This window comes from Frieseomelitta varia, unplaced genomic scaffold (genome assembly GCF_011392965.1).
Source record: "Frieseomelitta varia isolate USP_RPSP 00005682 unplaced genomic scaffold, Fvar_1.2 scaffold_215, whole genome shotgun sequence".
NCBI classification, from domain to species: Eukaryota; Metazoa; Arthropoda; class Insecta; order Hymenoptera; family Apidae; genus Frieseomelitta; species Frieseomelitta varia.
The window spans coordinates 1,760,326-1,782,229 of NW_025109917.1; the positions used below are offsets into that span (position 1 = coordinate 1,760,326).

Below are 21,904 nucleotides of genomic sequence, written 5' to 3' on the forward strand. Positions count from 1 at the left end.
TTTTTCTAAAACGAATTATAGAAGCTATTAGATTGTATAAATTTGCGGTTTAAAATGAAATTAGTTACATTTATAAGATAATATATCTTATGTGTATGTTTTGATAATAGTAACATCTTGTAAAATATTTTGATAATTTTTTATGACATGTGATATACCTTATAATATATCTTACAAATATAACTAATTTCATTTTAAATCACAAATTCATCGCAGATGAACATGTACGTATATGTCTGCTAAAAAAAAAAAAATCGTATTTACTTTTTGGCCAACTCAATACAGGTTACAATCGAAACGTTCGATTCGCCAGTGTTTAATTTCGAATCCGCGCTTTTATCGAAAATTCTATTCCACGCGCCCGGCGCAAACGGGGCGCAACAGTTTGATTGTTCGCGGCCGGATTTGTGAAACGTGGTTCAATCGAATTTCCACTAGACCAACGACGAATCGAGCTGCACTCGATCCCCTATTTATTGCGTCGGCAGCCGAGTGAAATTCCCGGGCGAAAAGCATGTAAAAGCATCAACCGAGAGAGGTGCAATTATTCCGTCTAGTCGCTCGAGAACGACGATTCCGCGCGAATCACCCGGATGAAAAATTAAACGCGTTCTCGACGCGATTGTTCGCGCTGGACACTTGGAACCAGGCCAAACTGTTAGCATAGATTCGCGCGTGTTTCGGGCGTAAACGATGATGTCGATCGTTCCTCTTCCTCTTTCTTTTCTATCTCTCGCGAATAACGTTTCGAGCGTGCGCGTGACGCGTCTAGAACGTCGAAACTCGGGTATCGGCACGACGATACCCGACGATGAAGATACGAATCGCGGATCGACGATCTAAACGGGAATGCGCGAGTGACGCCTCGGGTGGTGCAGGTCAGTATCGGCAAACGAGAAGCCGGCCAGAAGTTATACTGGCAGGCTTATGAATAACAAATATCCATTGCAGCGCAAAGTCGTGCAGAATCCTGCCTGCGCTGTCCGCGTCTGTGTGTGTGTACGTACACGTTCGAGTATCCATGGGAACTGGATCGTTCCGGCTACGCGTCTTTCTCCTCGCGTATATACCTTCTCGAACGAGAGAAATATGTTTCCTCCTTGAACACAGGGCACTTCAACGTGCCAATCCTTAATATCTGCTTCTCGGCGAAATTCCACCGCGAACTGTACCTGCTCGACGATTCTTTGCCCCGTGTCGTTCCAATTCGACGATTCGCGCAAATGTTTTGTCCAGCAGGACGTATCGTCGTATTACTTTTTACACGTACATAATTTTACAATCGCCCAAGATCTACATATATAAGTATATAGTATATATAATATAGTATAGTATAGTATAGTAGTGTTTAAATTTCGACAGTTTTCGACTTGCTTCGACATTTTTCGAAAAGGAAAACAACTTTAGATCGACAAAGTAGGGACTTCAAAAATTGACCATTGTACGATCTTTTTTTCACAAAGTTTAAAGTGTCGATAAGTTTAATCGAAATTTTTAATACTTTTGTGCGCTTGTGCATGTTCGTTTTTCGGGAAAAAGTTTTTAATGAACGATCGTAGAGGCCTTAGGAGTTGCGTCACGAGTAATTGGTTCGAGTCTGTTGGGCTTGGGTGGAAAGCGGCGTTTTCGCGTCCCGAGAGAGCACATGTACAGGTGGGATCCGTGTAACTCGCATTGTTCCTGTTCGCTCGGCGCGGTGCACGCTCGATACGTGGACGTGATTGCCGGCAATCAAGGCGCCGTTAACGAGGGTACTGTTTTGGAAAATTTGTATGAATATCGGGCCGTGCCTTTTGAAAGTGCACTTTCACTCTCTCCAATTACGAATCCGCTGGAAACCTGAATCGGTGCATAGATCTTCCTGCGCTTTTCATCCACCGTGTTTCGTTTAAATACACAAACGTTTGCTAGTTCCGATATACACTGGGTGTCGTTTATGACGCGAAACGAAGCCGGTTCGTTTCGTTCGGTTCGGCTTTCTACTGCGTGATTCGCGTTGACTGTGCCTTCGATTACTTTGCGATATTCATCCAACGTTTGCGTAAAATTGCAATAAATCTCAAGCGACGGTTGATAGATAATAAAATAGAAGCGTTGACATTTCGCCAGCTGTAATAGCAGGTTCGAAACGGAGATTCCGTCGATAAATAGAAAATTTATCGCGCATCGGTGGACTCGCGTCGATCCAAAGACGATCCGTGTCGCTCCAAGGCGTGTCGATCATCGTCCGGAACGAGCGGAACAACGCGAGATTGGGATTTCTAGGATTCGCCGCGTGTTCCCGTGGAACGCACAGAATTCCCAGACACACCGTGTACAAGTGATACGGCAAGTCCGCGATCTGCCGTCTATGCACGACTATCGTCCCCGCGAAGATTGCCGATTCTCGTTAAGATGCAACGATAACAGTCAACGTGGTTCTCGAAAGTAAACGAACGTTGTTATATCGTACACACAAGATAAACCACCACTCTTTGCATCATGTTCCTCCAGACAAACGAGACCTTTGTCCTTCTCCTCCAGATTTCTGTCCGGCCCCGGTTGCTATTTATTAACCGAACGCGGCAGAAGTAAAAGCTCCGTTTATTACGAGTAAAATCTGTTGCCACTCTCAGCGATAAACAATCGGGTGAAAACTCACCCGTGGAGGGAAATAATCGGGCGCGTGATTTTCTCGTTAGTCAGACGCGACACGAGGGAAATCCTTCCTTTCGTCTACTCTCGATCGTTTCTCATCGCGCGTCTTGTCTCGGTCTCTCCCCGAAACGAAGGTTTCGATAACGCGGTTTCTCCTCTCGATCGTTGAAAAGTCGTTCGTTTTTTCATCGATCGGGGAACAAGTTTTTACCGAGCGACATCGAGCGCTGCTTCATTATATCACGGTCGAAGGAGCACGAAAGCTCGTTCAACAACGGAGTTTTCCCTTTCGCAGACAGAATGCCACGATCTTTCTTTCTTTTTCTTTTTCTTTTTCTTTTCTTTTTCTTTTTCTTTTCGAGCGAGAACCGCGCGCTCCTCTGCACTGTAATTTCCCCACTCGTTTTCTCCGCGCGTCGAAGATCGTTACCCGGTCAACGTAACGATCGGATCCGATCGATCTTAGATTCCCGAGATTCTTCCCCTCCGGTCCGGATTTTCAGATTCACCGCCGTGAATCAATGCAGAGATCTCTTGCTCCGCGTGCGCGCCTACATCGATCCGCGGCAACTTTAAATTACGAGTTCCGCGACGAGTTTCGAAGAACGCTGATTGCGATTTACACCGTACACGGAGGATTGTATTTCACGTCGTTTGATCATGGACCCCGGTTGATTAGGTGTCAACTTCGTTCTAACCGAGCTGTGCTCGTGTCCACCGAGAAAATATATACATGTATATATATATATATATATATATATATATATACACGAACGTCTAGAGCTACATTTCTACGGAACAACTCTGATATATTTCAGAGAAGATAAATATCGCGGCTAACAAATAAATACATACGTCGTTCCTCGTTTATGTATAGCGTTGTTTGAAAAAACGCGCGAATTTCGTTTTTTTTTTATTACACAAAACTACTCATTGGTCGTCTTTGACATCGCTTTTTCAAAGCCGGCGCCTTGTCGACGACGGATAAACGAATAAATCGTGGAGAAGACAACGTGTGTGTACAGAATGGGAAGAAAAGTTTGTCCGTGGCTGACACAGGTGAATTTTAAACCTTCGATTCTATGGAAATACATGTAAAGAACCTGTCGCGAAATTGATCTAGACCTTGAATTTTAACATCAAAAATTTTTTTTTTTCTTACATCACAAAGGTAAAACTTTTCCAAAGTGATAAAAAAGTTTCTCAATCATTTAACATTTCGTGTTTGGCCATCTCTTCGTTTTGGGCAAAGTTGGGCGGACAAATTTGACTTTAATGTAAAATTCAATATATTCGATTAACTGGTATTCACAATTTTTTTTAAAAACTCGTTTCGAAATTGATAGAAATTATATGCAAATAATTAAAACAAATTTGTTATTGTCGTGTTTAAAACTTTTCAACAGTCCCAAAGATATTGTAATCCTAAACTCGTTTCATAGAAATAAAACTAAAGAAACAAATATTATTCTTATGGCAGGTGTTTGAAAAAAAATGCATCGAATTTTAACAACAGATTGGCACATATTTTATAAAAATTGTAGGCAATATTGCATCATTGCATCATCAATATTCCGTGGCGTGAGGTTTCTCAGATCTCTCATATTTGGAATAATTCACTTTTCTGCATTGAATCGAATTCGTTAACCCCTCGTCGAGAATAATCCAACGAAGCTGCAGCTGGGCAACTGGCGTCGTCGTTGGCGCACAAACAACGTGCGAATGTTCCGGCGAGCGTGTTTAAACGACTAGGATGGAGGGGAGAGCTGATTTACATTTGTTATTAATCCAAATTGCGGGGTGAGAAACTCGGCCGGTCCTTAAATTAGATTGTGGCAATAAAAGCTACCCTTCGTTCGTTGCCAGCTCGTCGCAACTGGAACGCGTGAAAGCGGCGGAACTCGTTCCCGCGAGATGAGCCGCATCGCGCATATAAATCGTCGTCGACGGAAAAAGAAAATTTTAAACAGGACACGGCGACGTTCCTTTTTTCTCCCGTCGAAGCGAACAGGCCTGGCAATTACGGTCAACTGTAATGCTCTTAGCTGTGAATGACAATTTTTTGTGTAATGACGAGTATACGAATTGTTAATTACAATTTTTCCGAAATTCATTTGTCCTTCTTACGTCGTTGTTACAGCTTTCACTCTAGGCGTCTGTTCAGATATTACATTATTATACGTCGCATCGTACGTAAATGTATACGTTCGTTATAATTATCAGTAAATTATAAAAAGAGGAAGTTTGAGCTAGATTTAAGTACGATGTCTCCTCAAGTCAAGTGCAAATTAAACGATAAAATTATCGATTAAAGAACTAGTGTCACTTGTAATTTAATCCAATTTTACAGCAGATTTTACACATACATGGATACACTCTGTTGTTTGAAGAGTGTAATCGTCATCATGTCGTTCCAGCGACACGACGTTGACGCACACTTTTCAAACCGGCACCGCAGCTAAGAGGTTAATGAATTACGCGAGTTGCAACGCGTTGGCCGACGTACGAGGCAATTAGACCGAACTAATTTCCCCGATATCATCGGCCAACAGAGAATAGAGTCGGCTTGGTAACAGCTCCTTGGAATCTGTGTTATTGAATGCGCGAACGGATCGATCGCTCGATGATACGATTTAAAACCTCGCATTTTCTCACGTCGTCGGACGCTGATTCAGTCGCTCTGCGAGAATGCTTTTTATTCCAACGTCAAGTTTCAACCAAGTTTGTTCGACTCAGGTCGATGAATCGCGGCGGCGCTAGGTACCCATTAGACTATTAGACGGTGGGCGTGTTCCAAGGAGATCTGCGATTAATTTATTAGCCGGCGTGATTATCCGCTGTTCGGCGCAGCCTTCGCAAAGAAATCGCGCGTAACCTCTCGGTGCGCTGGTTAAGCTCGATGTTGATTTAAGACTGGCCGTTGAGTTCGAAGTCGTGCCGGCGAAACGAAACGGTCTTGCTACCGGTCTTAAATAATCGTTTAATCGCCAGTCTTATTACGCGGCGCTGTACCAACTACTCGCGTACTAATCTTCCCTATCGATTGAACGATAGACAAGGCTGTCGACGCGAGGAAGAAACACGAGGCAAACATCTCTCCCCGTAGCGAGTGATACGAACAGCTATGATTATAGGTATCGAGCCGAGCTGTACACACAGCTATCGGCGTCGTTTCAATGAACGTCGTGGAATCAATTTCACGCGAATAGATTAACTCGACTGTGCAACTGTCTCTGCAAAAGTTACCGTAAACGTCGTTTCCTTCGTTCTTTTTCGTAACTGTAGTCTCTGTAACCCGATGTCTCGACGACGCGAAACGTAGCACGACACAGTCTCCAGGGGAGACATCGACGCGCGCACAGAACGTTACGATCCATAATATTGTAATGACGGCCAGGGGAGCGTTCACTCGTAAGAACGATCCACGATCGTAAGACAGCGCGCGGTGGTGGTGGTGATGGTGGTGGTGGTGTACGCGTTTCCATCCCACCATCGTCAAGTTCAATTGTCACTCCTGGTAGATGGTGAGAAAGCAGCTGCCACTCGGCAGAAAGTTGTCACTCGAAAATGCCGTGGGCCAGCTTGATGGGCCCATAAACATTTATACCGCGGCAAATAGATAGCCTGCTTGCGGCCTCTCTGTTATTTTATTCGTGTACCGCCGTTTGCCGGCGGAAGACTCGGGAACAGAGGGAGAGGGGACCGTGGGACCTGTTTCCAGCCTCTATCCGTGGCTATACGCGGCTATACGAACACGAGCTCTCCGAGTCTTTACGGGTAGGCAAGCGGGTTGCTCGTACTAATGGCGATTTACATGAACCAACGTCCCACGGGGCCCCGGCTCCGAGAGAGTGGCAGAACAAATAAATACTAGCGGCTAGAAACATTTGATTTGATATACACGGTGATCGCGAGTGATCCACGGCCTGCACGGTACGCATAACTTGGAGTACGGTGCATTGTGGAACGGTGCCCGTCAAACACGACTAACGTTTTGCACGCGAAACAGAAACGTTTCCGATACGGTTTCCTTCATTTGCTCGAGCAAGTTTGCCCAGCTGTAATCGATTAATCGTTTCGACGCTGAAACGCGATACACTTGCGGTTTTAAATTTTGAGAACGCAAACGAATCTAACGGGATCGTACGCGCGATCGGGGAATTACGCCATTGTTCGATAAAGATTGCGTTGGATTGATACAGCTGTGTCAATCGGTTGTTAATTATGATTGTCCAATAATTGGGGAAGAGAATCTAAAGAATATAAATGAAAAATATCCGAGGCCTTTTATAGAAAATCTATCAACCATTACGATGAAGAAAGGTAGTTCTCTGCAACAGCGTAATATTAAATTAAAAATTAATTATTAAACTGATAGTAAATAAGTTCTTGTCAGAGTATAATGTTTTTTCGCAAGAATATTATGAAGTAGTTCGTAAATCGAGTCCATTTTGTTTCTCAGATTTCTCGCTGAACGCGATAAGAATTTAGGGATGGTACGAGACAGATTAAAGAGAAAAACGCGAGCGAGTCGAGACTATATCTAACGAGCATTTGAAACTTTCGAAAGGTTGTCCTAAACGTTACTAACGATGGTTAATTTTCCTTGATTCCCGGTTTCTCCGTATTTAGAATTCTTCTATCGAAAGATAAATATCTAGGCCAATTATCTTCACGAACACTCTTGCCGGGAGATATCTACGCGCTTTGGACTTTCGAGAATCGATCGAACGATCCCCGACGGTATATTCTTTCCCCCGACCGACGTAATCCCGCCGCTCGATCTAATTGTACGTTCGTACAGATGTGTCCGTTAATTCGAATCGAAAACGAATCGTGCGTACACGGCTGTCCTTTCCGGCACGACGTATGAATTATCTCTCTGGTTTAACCAGAGTCCCCTCGCTTTATTAACCAGGTCTGGACGAAATTTGTTTCGAATACTAACTTGTAAATAAATTTTTGAAACAGCGTTCAAATAATGGATTTCAATTAGTGATGTGGTTAATTAGAGGAATTTGAGGCTGTGTCAAATATTGATTATTTGAGAAAATAATATTTATTTGGTGATGGAAAATTTGTCTTTGAAATAAATACCAATGGAACCAAAGTACTTGAGTGAAAAACAAAAATAATCAACGAAAATCAAGATAATTTATTAGTATGCGTTATCACGGCAGAAATTTGTCTCGACTATCAATCGTTCCTCAAACATTTGGTCCGTTAATGAACAAATTTGGGGACCATCTGTTCACGTTGCAAATGAGAATGGTCTCTATTAATGAGGAAGACGGGAGGGGATTATTATATTTTACAGATATTTGTTTTACTAATATACAGTCATGGAGCATATTGAAAGTTGTATCGTCATCAAAGAATCGAGCGATATCTATTTCAACTTGTGTCTATAGATAAGCGCAAATATAATATAAACATAATCATTGGATGTTACACTTTAAGAAACCAGTTACAAACAAAGATTATTATCCTAAAGGCAAATAGTAAATAATTTATTCCACGAAACAAGAAATAAATCATTTAATTTAATTTTTACGTGAAATGTACTCAACCTCTTGCGCTGGAATGCACGTCCCATGCACGTCGAGAACTTTGTGTTCCCAAAATTGCAATATTTTCTCAGTTTTAAGTATATTCAAGTGTAACTCAGGTAAAATAAATAATAAATTTGTTACTTATCAATAATTTCTATCATCGACGAGTTGAAAAAGAAAGCGACGAATTATCGTATACAGTTTGGTCGCTCGTTATGGTCCGCAATCAGTTGTTAGCCAGCGCAAGTGGTTAAAACGTGATTATTTCTCAGATAACTCTCAAAATTAATTGAAAAGTGTAACGTTATTTGAAAATTTCTCAAAACACACCGGGTCTGATATTAACTTGTCGGGCATCAGCATATCTGGAATTCTCGTTCGAACGGCCACACAACGAAACAAGCACGTATCGTATCTATCGGCGTAACGCGTCGCGCCATATCGTTCGCTCACTCGTTGTAGCGAGAAGCGTGCCGCTATCGATATATCTCTAAGGGAAGGAATGCGCCAATTCTGGCGTCTGGCGAAGCGGAGCGAATCGCGTTTGCTTGCCTTCTCTAGCGAGAGAGCAATCTGCGGGATATCGCGCGAGCAACAACTCATAAACCACTTTCCAAGTCGTGCTACGCCGTTCAATTGTTGTTCGCCGATAACGGGCGACCCTCTTTCCAGGTGTTCGACAAACGTCGTGTATGCTAATACCCGGCATACCGGCGATAAATTTATGGGGAATTAGACGTTTTCCCCGGCTCGGCGCGGTATTAGTCTTTCCGGAAGCAAGGGGAGGCCCGGCAGCCAGATCGCGCCGGGCGTGAAAGTACAAGTGCGTCTGTCGCGGCGTGTTTCATTGTCGCGTGCGGAACGAAAACCGTGTTGCAACCGTCCATTACAGCCCGGCCACGCTTCCCCGCCCGGATAAAAGTGATAATTGATCGCTCTTGATATCGAAATAACAACGTTGGATGGCGGATCGCGGTTCGTGCTGCGAAGGGGAGGAAAAAAAGGAGCGACACGCGCGGATAATTGGTTAATCTCGATCGGTACAACGATCTCGGTGTTCTCGGTGTGGTCCGATCAACCTTATTCAGCCTCTTTCTTTTCCCCTTCTTCCTCCTCCTCCTCTCTTCTTCTATTTTCTATCTTTCCTTCTCTTCGAAAGAGGACGCCGATGAATTATTGAAATTACGACTTTCACGAAGTCCACGTCGACGAGGCGATCGTGCCTCGCGGACCTACGGATACGTGACTGTAACGTTGATACAGCGCGTCTAGGTTACTCAGCCACGACGGGTATATGTCGATAATGGAACACCGGGGGATTCGATATCCAGGAACGCGGCGCGTTTGTTTCATCGAGACGAATCTTCGTCGTGTTACGCGCCTACGCAAAAAAAAAAAAAAAAAAAGAAGAAAAAGAAAAAAAACGCAGAGACGAGAAATACGGAACGAAAGAAAACCCGTACACACAGACGCCAGGTTCGATTGCGTAAAACCCCGTTGCGTAAAAGTGATCGTGCCACCAGGCTCACGATGATCGCGATGGACGTCCTAATTAGCGGTCGAACTAGTTCAACGGAGTGAAACAAACGTTCTCGTAAATCGTAGCGGCGATCTTTTCGCGCCTTATCGGTAAGAATAATGGCACGTTCCTCCGGCTGGCGACCTTTGCCGGTTGGTTGGCGTTCCTTTTATAACGCCGGGGCGTCGCTTCAAAGTCGGATTGTCGGTAGGCCACCTGAATCGATAGGCCTGCCATTTTATCGTCCGTTCGAGAGAGAATTATGCGTGGAAACGCGCCGGCTTGTCGAGCACGTTTATCCAACAGCGTATGGCGGCTTAATCAATTGCCCGGGAATGCAGGCGACCGCGTACTCGCGAGTGGAGGGACTCGAGCGTAGTAGCTGGTGATTTATCGTCGCTCGATGGCTGTCGCGTCCGGCGCGATTTCACGGCTGGATTTCAGTTAGGGGCGCGACGAAGCGGTGGAAACAAGGGAGAGAGGGCAGCGTATCCAGATCCAGTTGGCAGGAACCAGCGGCCAACGTACCTTTTACCTGCTTGCTAGTAGAAAACGACAGGGCAGTTGGTGCACGCGCTCTAGGGGAGGGCACAACGTGGGCCAGAATTGCCCGGTTCTCTCGTGCGGCTTTGACAGGAAAGGTTCGTGCAACTATACATACAACACGGCCGACCAGGGATATTTATCGGCCGGTTATCGGTACGTACGACCGTAGCTGCTTGCAGCGATCGAACGCGGCAGACGATGTTGACGTTTTGCGGCTGAACCTGGCCTTTGCGGGGGCAGCCAGACTCGTAAAGTTTATGCCGAGCAGCGCAGCGTATACCGTGGCTAACAGAAGTTGGAGGCTCGCGTGTCTCGGTCGAACGAACCGAATCGATCGGGGGAGGGCTTATTTCTTCTTTAAAATGCAAATCTCGCGTGAATGCACGGCGTTCGGAGTCGGGCTCAAGCGATCCCGATCGAAGCGTTCGCCTCGAACACGTGGCAACGGGCAAGAGAATCGCATGGTACACATGTTGTGGGAGAGGGAGAGTAATACGCGGCGAGATGCAACGATTGCGTATTAATTACGCGTCAGGTCTTTTCCTACGGATTATAAATTTCGTCGACGACGTTGCTCCTGTGTTCTTTTTTTTGTTTTTTTTACGTGAATACGTAGTACGTAGAAAGTAGCGATCTCAACCTTCAATTTATGTGGAAACCGTTTAAGAATTGCACGGTGGGTATGCACCAAGGAATAACGGAGTGGCATTGCAGAATGATGTTGACTAAATGTGTGAGTTTCGCGTAAACGAAGAGTAGCACAATGTGAGATTTTTGTCTTTTTTTTTTTTGTTATATATTTTCCATTTTTCTTAAGACTGCCTAATCCCTCTGGCAGCTAAAGTCGACAATGGTTATACAAGGATATAAAAAAATATTTTTCTATGGCTCTTTTCAATTATAGTCTAAGTTACCAACCTCAACGAAGCAATCGCTGGTAAATTTTCGTCTGGTAAAATTTCGCCGAAGAGATTCGTACGTCGAGAAGTTAAGATGAAAGTTTAACTTTGCGTAATGATAGCAAACCCGTTGGGAGTTTCAAGTTTTTCATTCCGTTCGGTCGATCGAGTCGATGGAAATTTTCGATTGGTAAATATCGCTGTCCATTAGTCGACCGCCGGAGGAAACACAGCGAATCATCCCCCCTCGGCAAGATACGAACGGTGGACTCGCTCTCGGTGGAAAGATACCTCGGCGAGATAAATCCGATAACCACGAGGAACGAGACAAGTGTTCTCGTTCCTATGAAACGAGAGAATTTCCGTAACGAGCTTGGAGGCCGCTCGATTCGATTCGTGGATCGCGGATCTGGTTTTATTATCGCGAGCGAAGAGCGGAGGGGACGCTGCTAGTTGGAGCATCGGCGCGTAACGCGTGTCCTTAACAGTTTATCTACCGGAAACTTATTAATCGGTCTTTTTTTTTTTCATGTTAGCCGATTAATTTCGGTAGTCGGTCATCGATCGATAGCTCATTAACTTTTGACGTTTACCGATCAGATGGAATTAAAATTCCTCAAAGATAAAAGAAAAAAAATAAGAAGCAAAACATTTTTTGTCTGTACATTTTGTAATATTCCGTTATACAAGGGCGATTGTTACACTTTAAAGAAATATTTTAAAAAATTAATACATTTCGTGAAGAGTATTACTACGTTCAAAGTATTATACGAATATTGGTTTAGTATCTTGTGTTATAAATTAGTATTGTACAAATATTCAGCTTAGTAGCTTGATAAATATACCATATACCAACCTAATCAAAGCTAGTCCGGTACTGGCGACGAATCCGCGCTGAACCGATTGTGAATCGGTCGTTAGTGAGCGGCAATTTCCCCTCCTCGGCGGGAGGAGAAGAGAAGAGAAGCGAATTTGGAGCGATCGAATTTCAAGGGAATTCTCGTTTCGTGTCTTTTATCGTTCTCACGAATTTCTCACGCGACCGACAACCGATGCCCCCGAGGTACGGGTCCGATCATCCGGGAGATTCGCTCGGTTTGCGCCGTTGGCCATCTTTCGGACGAATTCTCTTCAATTTTCTTGGCTGTCGGTCGGTATCAGGCAGGAGGATAGAGAAAGATTCCCGAGCAACTCGAAAGTGTCGTAATTTCGTAATCTCGTAAAAATAAGGTCGCGGTACACGGGTGCGATATTAAACGAGGCTCCTACGCCGGTGGAACGTGAATATGCACGTGGATTAGCATAAGCCTGGTATGCGAGATAGCCGCGCGTAGGCGTGCGTGCGTAGATGCAAGCGGGCCGAGTGTAAAAAGAGTGGAAAGAGAGTGAAAAGAATATCCACGACAGGGTGGGAAAAGGAGACACGGTGGTTGGAGCGTGAGAGAGAAAGAGAGAAAAAATGGGAAAAGAGAAGGAATGCAACGATGTTAGGAAAAGAGGGAAAAAGTGGCGCGTGAGCATTAGCGTGTGCCATTCGCCGAGATACGCGCGATTGCGACAGAAATGTTGAATTTGGAGCAGAGAGTGTGCAAACGAGAAGAGGAACGAAGAAAAAAATCGACGCTGTGTGGTTTAGAACAGGGTTTCTCAAACTTTCTCAAACTTACCTCCCTTTACCCGAGCAAATATTTTAACGATCCTGGCTATAAACAAAAATTAGGAATCAAAACAATTTGCTGACGATAAATCACAAGGAAAATTTATTCGAAAACAGTTCTTTAGTACACGTACCACGTATTAAAGACAAAGCTAAATATTCATACTAATTTCTTAGTTTTGCTACAATTTAAAATATAAATATGAATTTAAATGAAATATAAATATAAAATTTAAATTTAAAATTATAAATTTCAAGAATATAAGTTTTGTGCAACTCCCAAATTTAGTTACGCGACCCCATATGAATGGCACAGGTGTCCAATCTTTTAGATCTTTGGCCAACAATAATTTATCGAGGACATAGTTTACACATTTTTTTATCAGTTCAATGTAATCTGTATCATTTATGAGGGTATTAAAACAACTTTTACTCAGCAAAACATCGATTAGAAAAATACGTTTATATTAATGGAAAAAATATGAAAATTTTTAACAATAACATTGAGCTTGTTTTTTTAGATACCAGTTCGTCAATACAAAAAGTATTTTCAACGTGCTCGTCTAAAATTCTTCTTATTTCATTTTTCGCGTGCTTCGTATGTGAAAAGACTCTGCTCGAAAATATAAGCATGTATTCCCCAAAATGGAAATGAACATTCATGGTTAAAATTATTCAAATGATAAAACTCTTATTCAGTCGTTCCAATTTTGGTTATACAACGCGGGCTATATGAATCGCGGTTTAAGGGCCGCGGATTGGACACACGTACCACGTAGGATCGCGACCCACATTTCGAGAAGACCTGCTTTAGAAGAGGTGCGTAACGCGTAGTTAAACCGGAATATCAACGGACGATTTCCCGTTCGTTTTTGCCGGGGCGATCGTTAATAAGTGAGAGGCTGCTGTTTGTACGCGTGTCTCCGGCACGCTCGTCTCTATCGACACTGCGACGCGGTCCAACTAGTATCGATAAAGGGAGAACCGCGCGGTCGCGTAAATAGATAAGACACGCGAGATAAGGTAGCCTCGGGATTTAAACACTGCCGGCGCCGTTGGCACGAATCTTCTCCTCGGCAGCGAGAAAGGCGGAGAACTTTACGCCACGGTTCATTTACATTACCGTCGGTGCCTCTTTAATGATCCGCGATAAAAGCCGCGCTCTGCTCAATGGCCCCCTTTTTCAGATCGCTCTCTCGATAAACTCGTTTCGAGACGGGCATTCGAGATTTGCGAATATCCTCGCTTGCGTAACGCTGACTGAGCCGAGAGTCGAGATTCAATCCCCCGGTGTGTTGGGCCGAGTCTGCAGTTTTCGAAGATCCGAGCGCGAGCGATGCAAGTTTGTTGATGCACTGGGAGATCAAGGCGGATCTCGTCGATCGATGGCGGAATCTCGTTACACGCGCGCGCGATCAATTTCGATCTTTGCTGAATCCAACGTCGGGACGCTTGCAGCGGAGCCACGGTAGAAACCTCGACGGGCCATTTGTCAAATCGTCGAACCTCGTCCGATCGCTCAGGATTTTCGACAAAGGAAGAAACTCGTGCTGTCGAGCCAGTTTTGACAAATTAGATCTATAAACGAATCGTTCGTCAGAAATTCTGTCAATGAGATTTACATCGTTCTTAACCTCTTGGCTGCGAATGATGAATACACGCGTCACGAGGGAATGGCAATTTTTTTTTTGAACAATGACGAGTATATATTCGTCGTGCGCAATTGTTACTTGAATTAAATTTTTTGTGAACAGTGAAACGTATTTGTAAATCTTGGATTATATTTTGGAATATTTGATATTAAATGATATTAAATTTTGGAATATTTTGAAACTGGCTTGGCCAGCACTTTTTACATCATTTTTAAATATTTTCGTATTTTCTAATTGTTATTAATTGATATTGATTAAGTTTAACAATAAAATTATCGAGTTGTAAAGAAAACTAGCGTTATTTCCTTGTAATTTCACAGCAGCTGTACGAGTCGTTCTAGTGACACAATATAGATACACACTTTTAAAAGCGGCATCACAGCTAATTTCTGCGTATACTGTCTTCATCATCGTATATTAATTGTTCCCCAGATATTAAAATTGACTGTCGCTACTTTCTACGAAAGCAACAATTATCCCAATGGCTGCGAATAAAGGTGTATTTATCTCGCGTTAAAACCGTGTCTTCGCATATTATCCTCATCGTCGTATATTAATTGTTTTCCCAGCCACTTTGCACGAGAGCAACAACTGTCCTAATATACCTGCTAAAATAAAGGTGTACACATCTCGCGTTAAAGCTGTGGATTCATGGTAGGTATCCGTGGCGGGAACGCGGTAACGAGGCCGCGAACAATGTACGAATAGTTTTCCAAAGCGGCTCGTAGAAAAAAAAAAAGGGGGGGGAAAAGAAGAACGTAGCCGCGAGAACATGGTATCATTAATTATATGCCCGTGTCCGGGCATGTTGGAATGCATATGCATTAGCATAATCCCGATACGCGAGATAGCCGTGTGTAGGTGTGTTGTGTACAAGCGTCCAAAGTCCAAGGCGTGTACGTAAAAGCCTGCTGGTGGCCTGCGTAGGGATGGGAAGAAAGGGAAAAATAAGGGAAACGAGGAAGGAGAGAAGCCGACTGAGAGAAGAGAACTACCAAGAGAAAGGCAGAGAGGGGGAGGGGAAGAGAAAGAGGGAAGAAGGAAGAAAAGCGAGCACATATAAGGAAAGCGGCCCCCTAGATACTGCGGATGCTCTATAATCCAGGCAGATAAACGGCGTAGAACGCGGCGTCGTAAGGCTATCGTTTGCTTTTTGCAAGGAGACAACCGCCGGAACAGCGAACAGTCGCTGCTCTGGGACGCGCATAGGCGCGCGTCTACTCCTTCCTCCGCGTTTGTCAGCCCAGCGGCTGATCAAAATCCTGCTGATAAAGCGGGAATCTCAGGCAACCGAGCAGCTGGACGAAACGAAGAGTCGGATTGCTTCGCAAACTCGCTTCGTGTTAGCCGTTACGATAGACTCGGATTTTATGGTAAAACGCCAAAGATGTACATATGTATATCTCGTAGCTGTTTCGATAACTGTCTTGCGCTCGAGATTCAAGACAAAATCGAATCGAACTGAAATACTCGTTCCGATCGGAGTATGGAACGATCGAGTGCGGCTACCCCGCGACTGAACGTCGTAGTCAAGGCGTTATTAATTGCGCTGTTACGCCAATGTACCTCGGAACTTACACGCATTAGCATACGTTTGGTATGCGAGGTAGTGGCGCGTGGGTGTATATAGACAGGGGAACGCGCGATGCGCAAAAATGGCAACGGCGGTGGTGGTGGCGTGGAATGAAAAAAGAAGGTGGAGAGCTCATTGATAAATAACGTGTCGCTGAAAAAGGTGCATGGGGGAGGGAGAGGAGGGCAGAAAGAGCAAAAAAAAAAAAAAAAAAAAGAAAACTCGACGACGCGTGGTATCGACGATGTTCGAGTTTTCTATTCTTCGCCTCGGTGAAAACAAGTTTCGTAGAGGCGTTTAGCCGAGCGGGACACACAGAGAACGACGACGACGACAGCCAACAATAGTCAGGTAGCACGTGGCAGCGCGTACGAGAGCATGGAATTACGCGCGCGGACTGGCTCCCTTGGAACTCGAACTCGCGGTTGTTGCAAAGGAACGCGGTAAAGCGGCGCCGATAACGCGAGAAACCACGGCTGCGTAAAGATAAAGCCGGCGAGATACGCTGCTGGCTCTCGCCGGTCTCTAAACGGTCTGTGTGGAGAGACGAGCGGTGAGCTCGACGCGCGAGCGTTCTCTTGTCGTTCCGTTCGCGAGAAGTTAACGCCACGTCCAATTTGCATTATCATCCGCTTTCCCTAACGACACGAGATACAAACGCGCGGGGCATAACAATTCCGTTTATTGCAAGCGTATTGGCGTGCACGTCTCTGTTCGACTACTCGAACGTTCTCTCGAGCCGATCCGATACGATCTCGACGCGTGTCGACGACGCGGACCGATTCGACTTTCATTAGCATTCGAAACGCGTCGTTCGTTTGGTGATTAATCGGTACGAATGAGACGAGCCTGGTCGTCGCTCGGTAACAATTTGGTTCGAAGGGGAGGAAGGGGTGGTAAAAGTTGAAGGTGACGCGAGTGGCGAAGGCTGAGCTAAGAGATCGAGTACCGAGATCGGTACTTACTGAGACAAGTTATCGCGTGATCGGCCGGCGGTCGTAGGACGTTTCGAGCCCAGGCTGCCCTCAAGACCTCGAGGGCACAGGGTGGTCCGCCGACCATCAGCACGCCAGGTGACACGTGACCCTTGTACCTGAGTTGTCGGGTTGCGTCCACCAAGGCTGCGTTCCACCAGCACTTTGAGTTCGCCTCTAAGAAGCTCTGAAATCATTCGAATTGCCATCATATACAGGGTGCGCCAAAAATCACTCCCTACGAAAATAAAAAGTTAATTTAAAGTTCATAAAATTTTAGTTTTTTCTTATATTTTGATGTTTTATTAAAAAAAAAAAAAAAACTTTTGGCCCACTTTCTAAAAGCTTGTTAACCGTCCCTACAAAATTATTATATTACCCCTTGGCCCTTGGAAGCGTTTTTTTAAATAAGCAATTTATTTACGAAGTAGTTCAATAAAATGACACAGCATTGGGAATCATCGTCTTGTTGAAATGGCATTTAGCAAGAAATTTTGTTGATTACAGCTAACATGTGATATCGTTTAGGTTTAAAGCGATTGTCAACGTACATTGCGGGTTTTCTAGAACAATTATAGTATGTAACAGTTAATGATACATACAATAATTTTAATCTGTGAAAAAAAATCTTCTCTGTCATTTTGCAAACTTCTGTAGGAAACCAATGAAAAGTCTTAATTTATATGAATTATTTCGAATGAGTGTCAATTGACTCACAACTGTTTTTTATCCTCTGAGAATTTCTTTTATTCTTCCTCGTTATTATAGCTTTCACTCTGTTCAGGTATTATATTATTACATTATTATATCAACGCCAAACGTATAATATCTATATTCGTTATAAAAAAATATAATTATAAGAGAAAGGAAGTTTCAACTATTAGCTCAGACATAAGTACGATATCCCCTTAAAAGGGACAGTCGAGTCCAAAGAACTAAGCTTTAATCGCACGTCGAGAATTTTTTGTCTCAAATTGCAACATTTTCTCAGATTTAAGTATATTTAAATGTAACCGAGGCAAAAAAAAAAAAAAAAAATGATAAGTTTATCATCTCTTAATAATTTCTATCCAGTGACATCATCACCGACGAGTTCAAAAGAAAAAGAAAGCGACGAATTATCGTATACGGTTCGGTCACTCACTTATGGTCCGCGAACCAGTTGCCAGCGCAAGAGGGTTAAGCAAAAATCCGCAAACATCTAGTAATCATATTTTCCTCGGACGTTACATAACAGACGGTCCACGCGAATTCCGCAGATTGTCGGTTACAGTGCCATAACCGTGATACACCTTCCATTACTAAGATGACGGTTCTACGAGAGATAGAATCTTAGATAGATTCATTCTGTAAAATACGGTCGAGCAGTTAAGTGTTTAGTGGCACAGGGCTTGCTGGCTGGCGTTCACCCTTCTCGTAAACTCCGAAACTGTGCCACCCTCGTAGTTTTCCCGATCCCCCACGTAGTTACCGCCCGTATATATATATATATATATATATATATATATATATATATATGTATATAGGCATAAGCTATGATGGGGGCCGAATAAGCCAGACAGTGCTCATAAACGAATGGCCCCGCAGGATTTTCACCGTCTCGATCGCCCCTTTTCTTTCCTTGCCTCTTTTCCTCTCTCCTTTTCCTTCGCCTCTCGCTGCCTGATCACCGGGTTTGTTCTCCCTCTCTTGTGCTTCACGATAAACCATGAAATTAGAGAGAAGTGTGCGAATCGATTGGTCGATTCACCGGCGGCCAATGATTCATTGCGGCCTTTGTGCAGTTGGAACACAGCGCATTATGCTTTTGTCCCTTTCATGATCTCCGTCTCTCTGTTCGACGTAAGAGCAGGAGTCTCACGTAGCCCATAAATCATGCGGCTCTCGCATGTTGCACTCGTCGTCGAGGTGCTCCATAGGGCAGTTTTTCATTTTGTTAAATAACGGCGCAGAATCACGCGCGAGTTTATTACGACTCTGTGGAGCGATTTTTTCTTTTTTTTTTTTTTAATATTGTTTGCGTCAAGGTTGACGAAACAACGCAGTCAGTATTTTCACTGACTTTGTTTCACTTTCACTTTGTTAATCTTTACTGGCACACGCATCCAATTCTCTCTTAATACCGAGAGCGTCGAGATAATATCGCCGGTTAATCACCGATTTACGGTTACTCTTTTTTTAACAGTCGTGATCGCCATTTTTTGACACAGCAGATAATAGAAAACAGTGTGTCTGATAAAAAAGCGAAAGGCCATTTGGAAAATTCGTGATGAAATCGGAAATTAATCACGTTCAACAGGGCACTATGTTGCACGCGTTTATGTTTATATAATGAGTTAGAAAGTTGATCCTTTCTTACGCAATGTATTATATCTTGAGATAAGCGAGAGACTCGTTCTTTAAGAGAGAAAGAGGGGGGGGGGGGCGGGATCGTTTTTAAAAAGATTCGGTTTCTTTCTTTCGGGAGATCGAGATAAGAGAACGTTGTTTTCGTTTCGCGGGCAGCACGAAATGTTATATTGCTCTGTGGCTTAATGTGTCACTAGAGAATACGTTTTCCCCGTGGTTTTATCACAAATTGAAACATTTTTCTCGCCGTTTATCGATTGCTACTTCCTCCCGTACTTTCTTCCACGTTAATCACACTGCTCCTTTTGATTTTAGTGCACTTTCTCGCGTCGCAACCTTGCTTGAATTCCATTTAAGCAACTACGTAGCTTAATTGCACGACTGTCATATCGTGCGCGAGGCTGTAACTCGAATCTCGAATTTTTTTTTCTCCAGCCGAATTGAGAAATTTACAACTGTGGGAAGTGATGCGTGGAGCGTAAAGACCGCAAGTAAAATATACTTATTGTGCAATTACACGTTATTTATTAGCCGTGCGAGTCGAAATAAAATCTAATTGGACAAATTTAAATAATTGATTTTTCTTCGTCGATTGTGTCCTCTCTCTCTCTCTCTCTTTCTCTCTCTCTCTCTGTGCGGTTAAAAGTGAAAATGGATTTTTAAGCCGATCTTCTGATCTCTCGTTCTTTCGAATCGTTCGCTCTTAATTAGGCCTTCTATCACATCCTGCACGATCGATTTCACGGAGCAATCTAGCACGGAGCACTGACAAAACGTTTTCACTTGAAATATTTCCTTCTTTTCTTTTTTTTTTTTTTTCTCTGCCGTTTTCATTTTCCGTTTGAGCGTTGAACGCAGACTGTTCGACCGAAGGACCCTCGACAAAGTCTCGGGGTTCGCTGCACCTGACAGGACATTTTTCACCCGGAGCCCCGATTGAAAGCGCTCAACGAGTTCCACCCCGAAACGTCGCGAATAATCCCACCGTGTATCGACCGTAATGGCACTTGTGCCATCGAGGGCGTGACTTTTCGCTAACGACGTCCACTCCGTGTTCAAAAACATCCTACGTGCGTTCGGAAATGAAATATTCTTCAAGAAAATGGCTGATATAATTTTAACAAATTCAGTCACGTCGTTGTCTAGAAAGTAAGGAAGCAATTAACACGTTGATCACCTATATCTGGATGACGGTCAAGTTTCTATTGGGTGATGATCCTACTTTTAAATCTTAAATAAATATTTAGCTTGGATAATATAATTAGTGAAAAAGTGAGCTTTTAATAGTAAGTCATTTTTAAATTAAGCAAATTGAACGCGAAATTAAATAACGATACAATAATAATATAGTGAATTTTTGAATTGTATTGAAGTAGTTTTAATTACATTATTCGCATAAAAATACATAATATTGTATTTTTAGTTAGTTATCTGTGATATATTTGAAGAAAACATTGTGGGATTTTAGGAGTTCCGTAAATTCTCGAAATTTCTAGTCTATGGCATGAAAAAAATGTGTGAAAACTTCTAATTTGACATGCCTGAAGCAGCACGTAATGTACATGCTTCATAAACTTGACAAAAAGAAAGCATGAAAGAAAGAATAAAAAAGAGCACGTGTTAATTTTGCATCTCTTGCATGAAAAATAAGGGAAACGTAAACAGAAAAAGACACTGCTCGCGTCTTTTCTTCCCAGTACGCAGAGACAACCTATTGTAGAATGAGCAGATGAATTTCTCAAGTTCCATCAGAATTTCAAGCAGAAGAAATCCATCTGAGATCGAATCCGGAAAGGTATAATTAATTGAAGCATTGCTTTGGCATCTGTACCATTAAAATGGAAACCGGAATAAATAATTCGTTCCAGAAACTTGCAAGAAACTGGCAAGAGTGTCGGTGTTCAAACCGCGGAAGCGGAAAAATATTATTCTTTTCCGAGCGAGTCTCCAAATGAAACGAGCATACTTTCCGAGCAACCGCATCTAAACAGGAAAGCAGTTATATCCTTTATAGCTTGAAATATCTATTGAAATATGCTCGAGTTTCTTGGTACCCCGATCATCTCTATTCGAAATGCACAGTAGAGGGTGAATTGTATTTTGAATTCATAAAATAATAGGGATTGTTGTCAACACAAAAAAAGGAGGACAAATTGCTATATTATCGCGATGAATGTACGATAATGTTAGGGGTACCCATGACTAATGTCAATTTTTGATACTGTACGAAATTTTATTTCATTTCAGAGTTAATACAGTTTTAATCTATAATGTAATTTGACAATAATAACAACACTAAATATCAATATATTTAACTTAGAATATTATGTTGTGATAAGTTAAGTTATTCTCTTCACTGTGGCAATGTTTATTAATTTTTGAAAAAACGACATTACTTATGGGTATGATATCTCTAGTATATGACAGTCAGTGGGATGCATGGTAATCGTAGATTTCATAATACGCGAGTATCACTGCAAATATTTCGTATTCGCGGCAAATGAGCGCCTCGATATTTTCAACAAACGGTAAAAAATACTACCGCC

General features: G+C 43.1%; 1 protein-coding gene across 2 annotated transcripts in view; it reads right to left on the reverse strand.

Annotated features, from left to right (window-relative positions):
* LOC122527323 (storkhead-box protein 2) overlaps positions 1-21,904 on the reverse strand; it is a 64,958-nt gene that overhangs the window by 30,789 nt on the left and 12,265 nt on the right. For both annotated transcript variants that reach the window (XM_043651394.1, XM_043651393.1), the window contains exon 2: positions 17,001-17,196. In XM_043651394.1, coding sequence (XP_043507329.1) covers positions 17,001-17,196 — 196 coding nt within the window. The remainder of the gene's footprint in view (positions 1-17,000; positions 17,197-21,904) is intronic.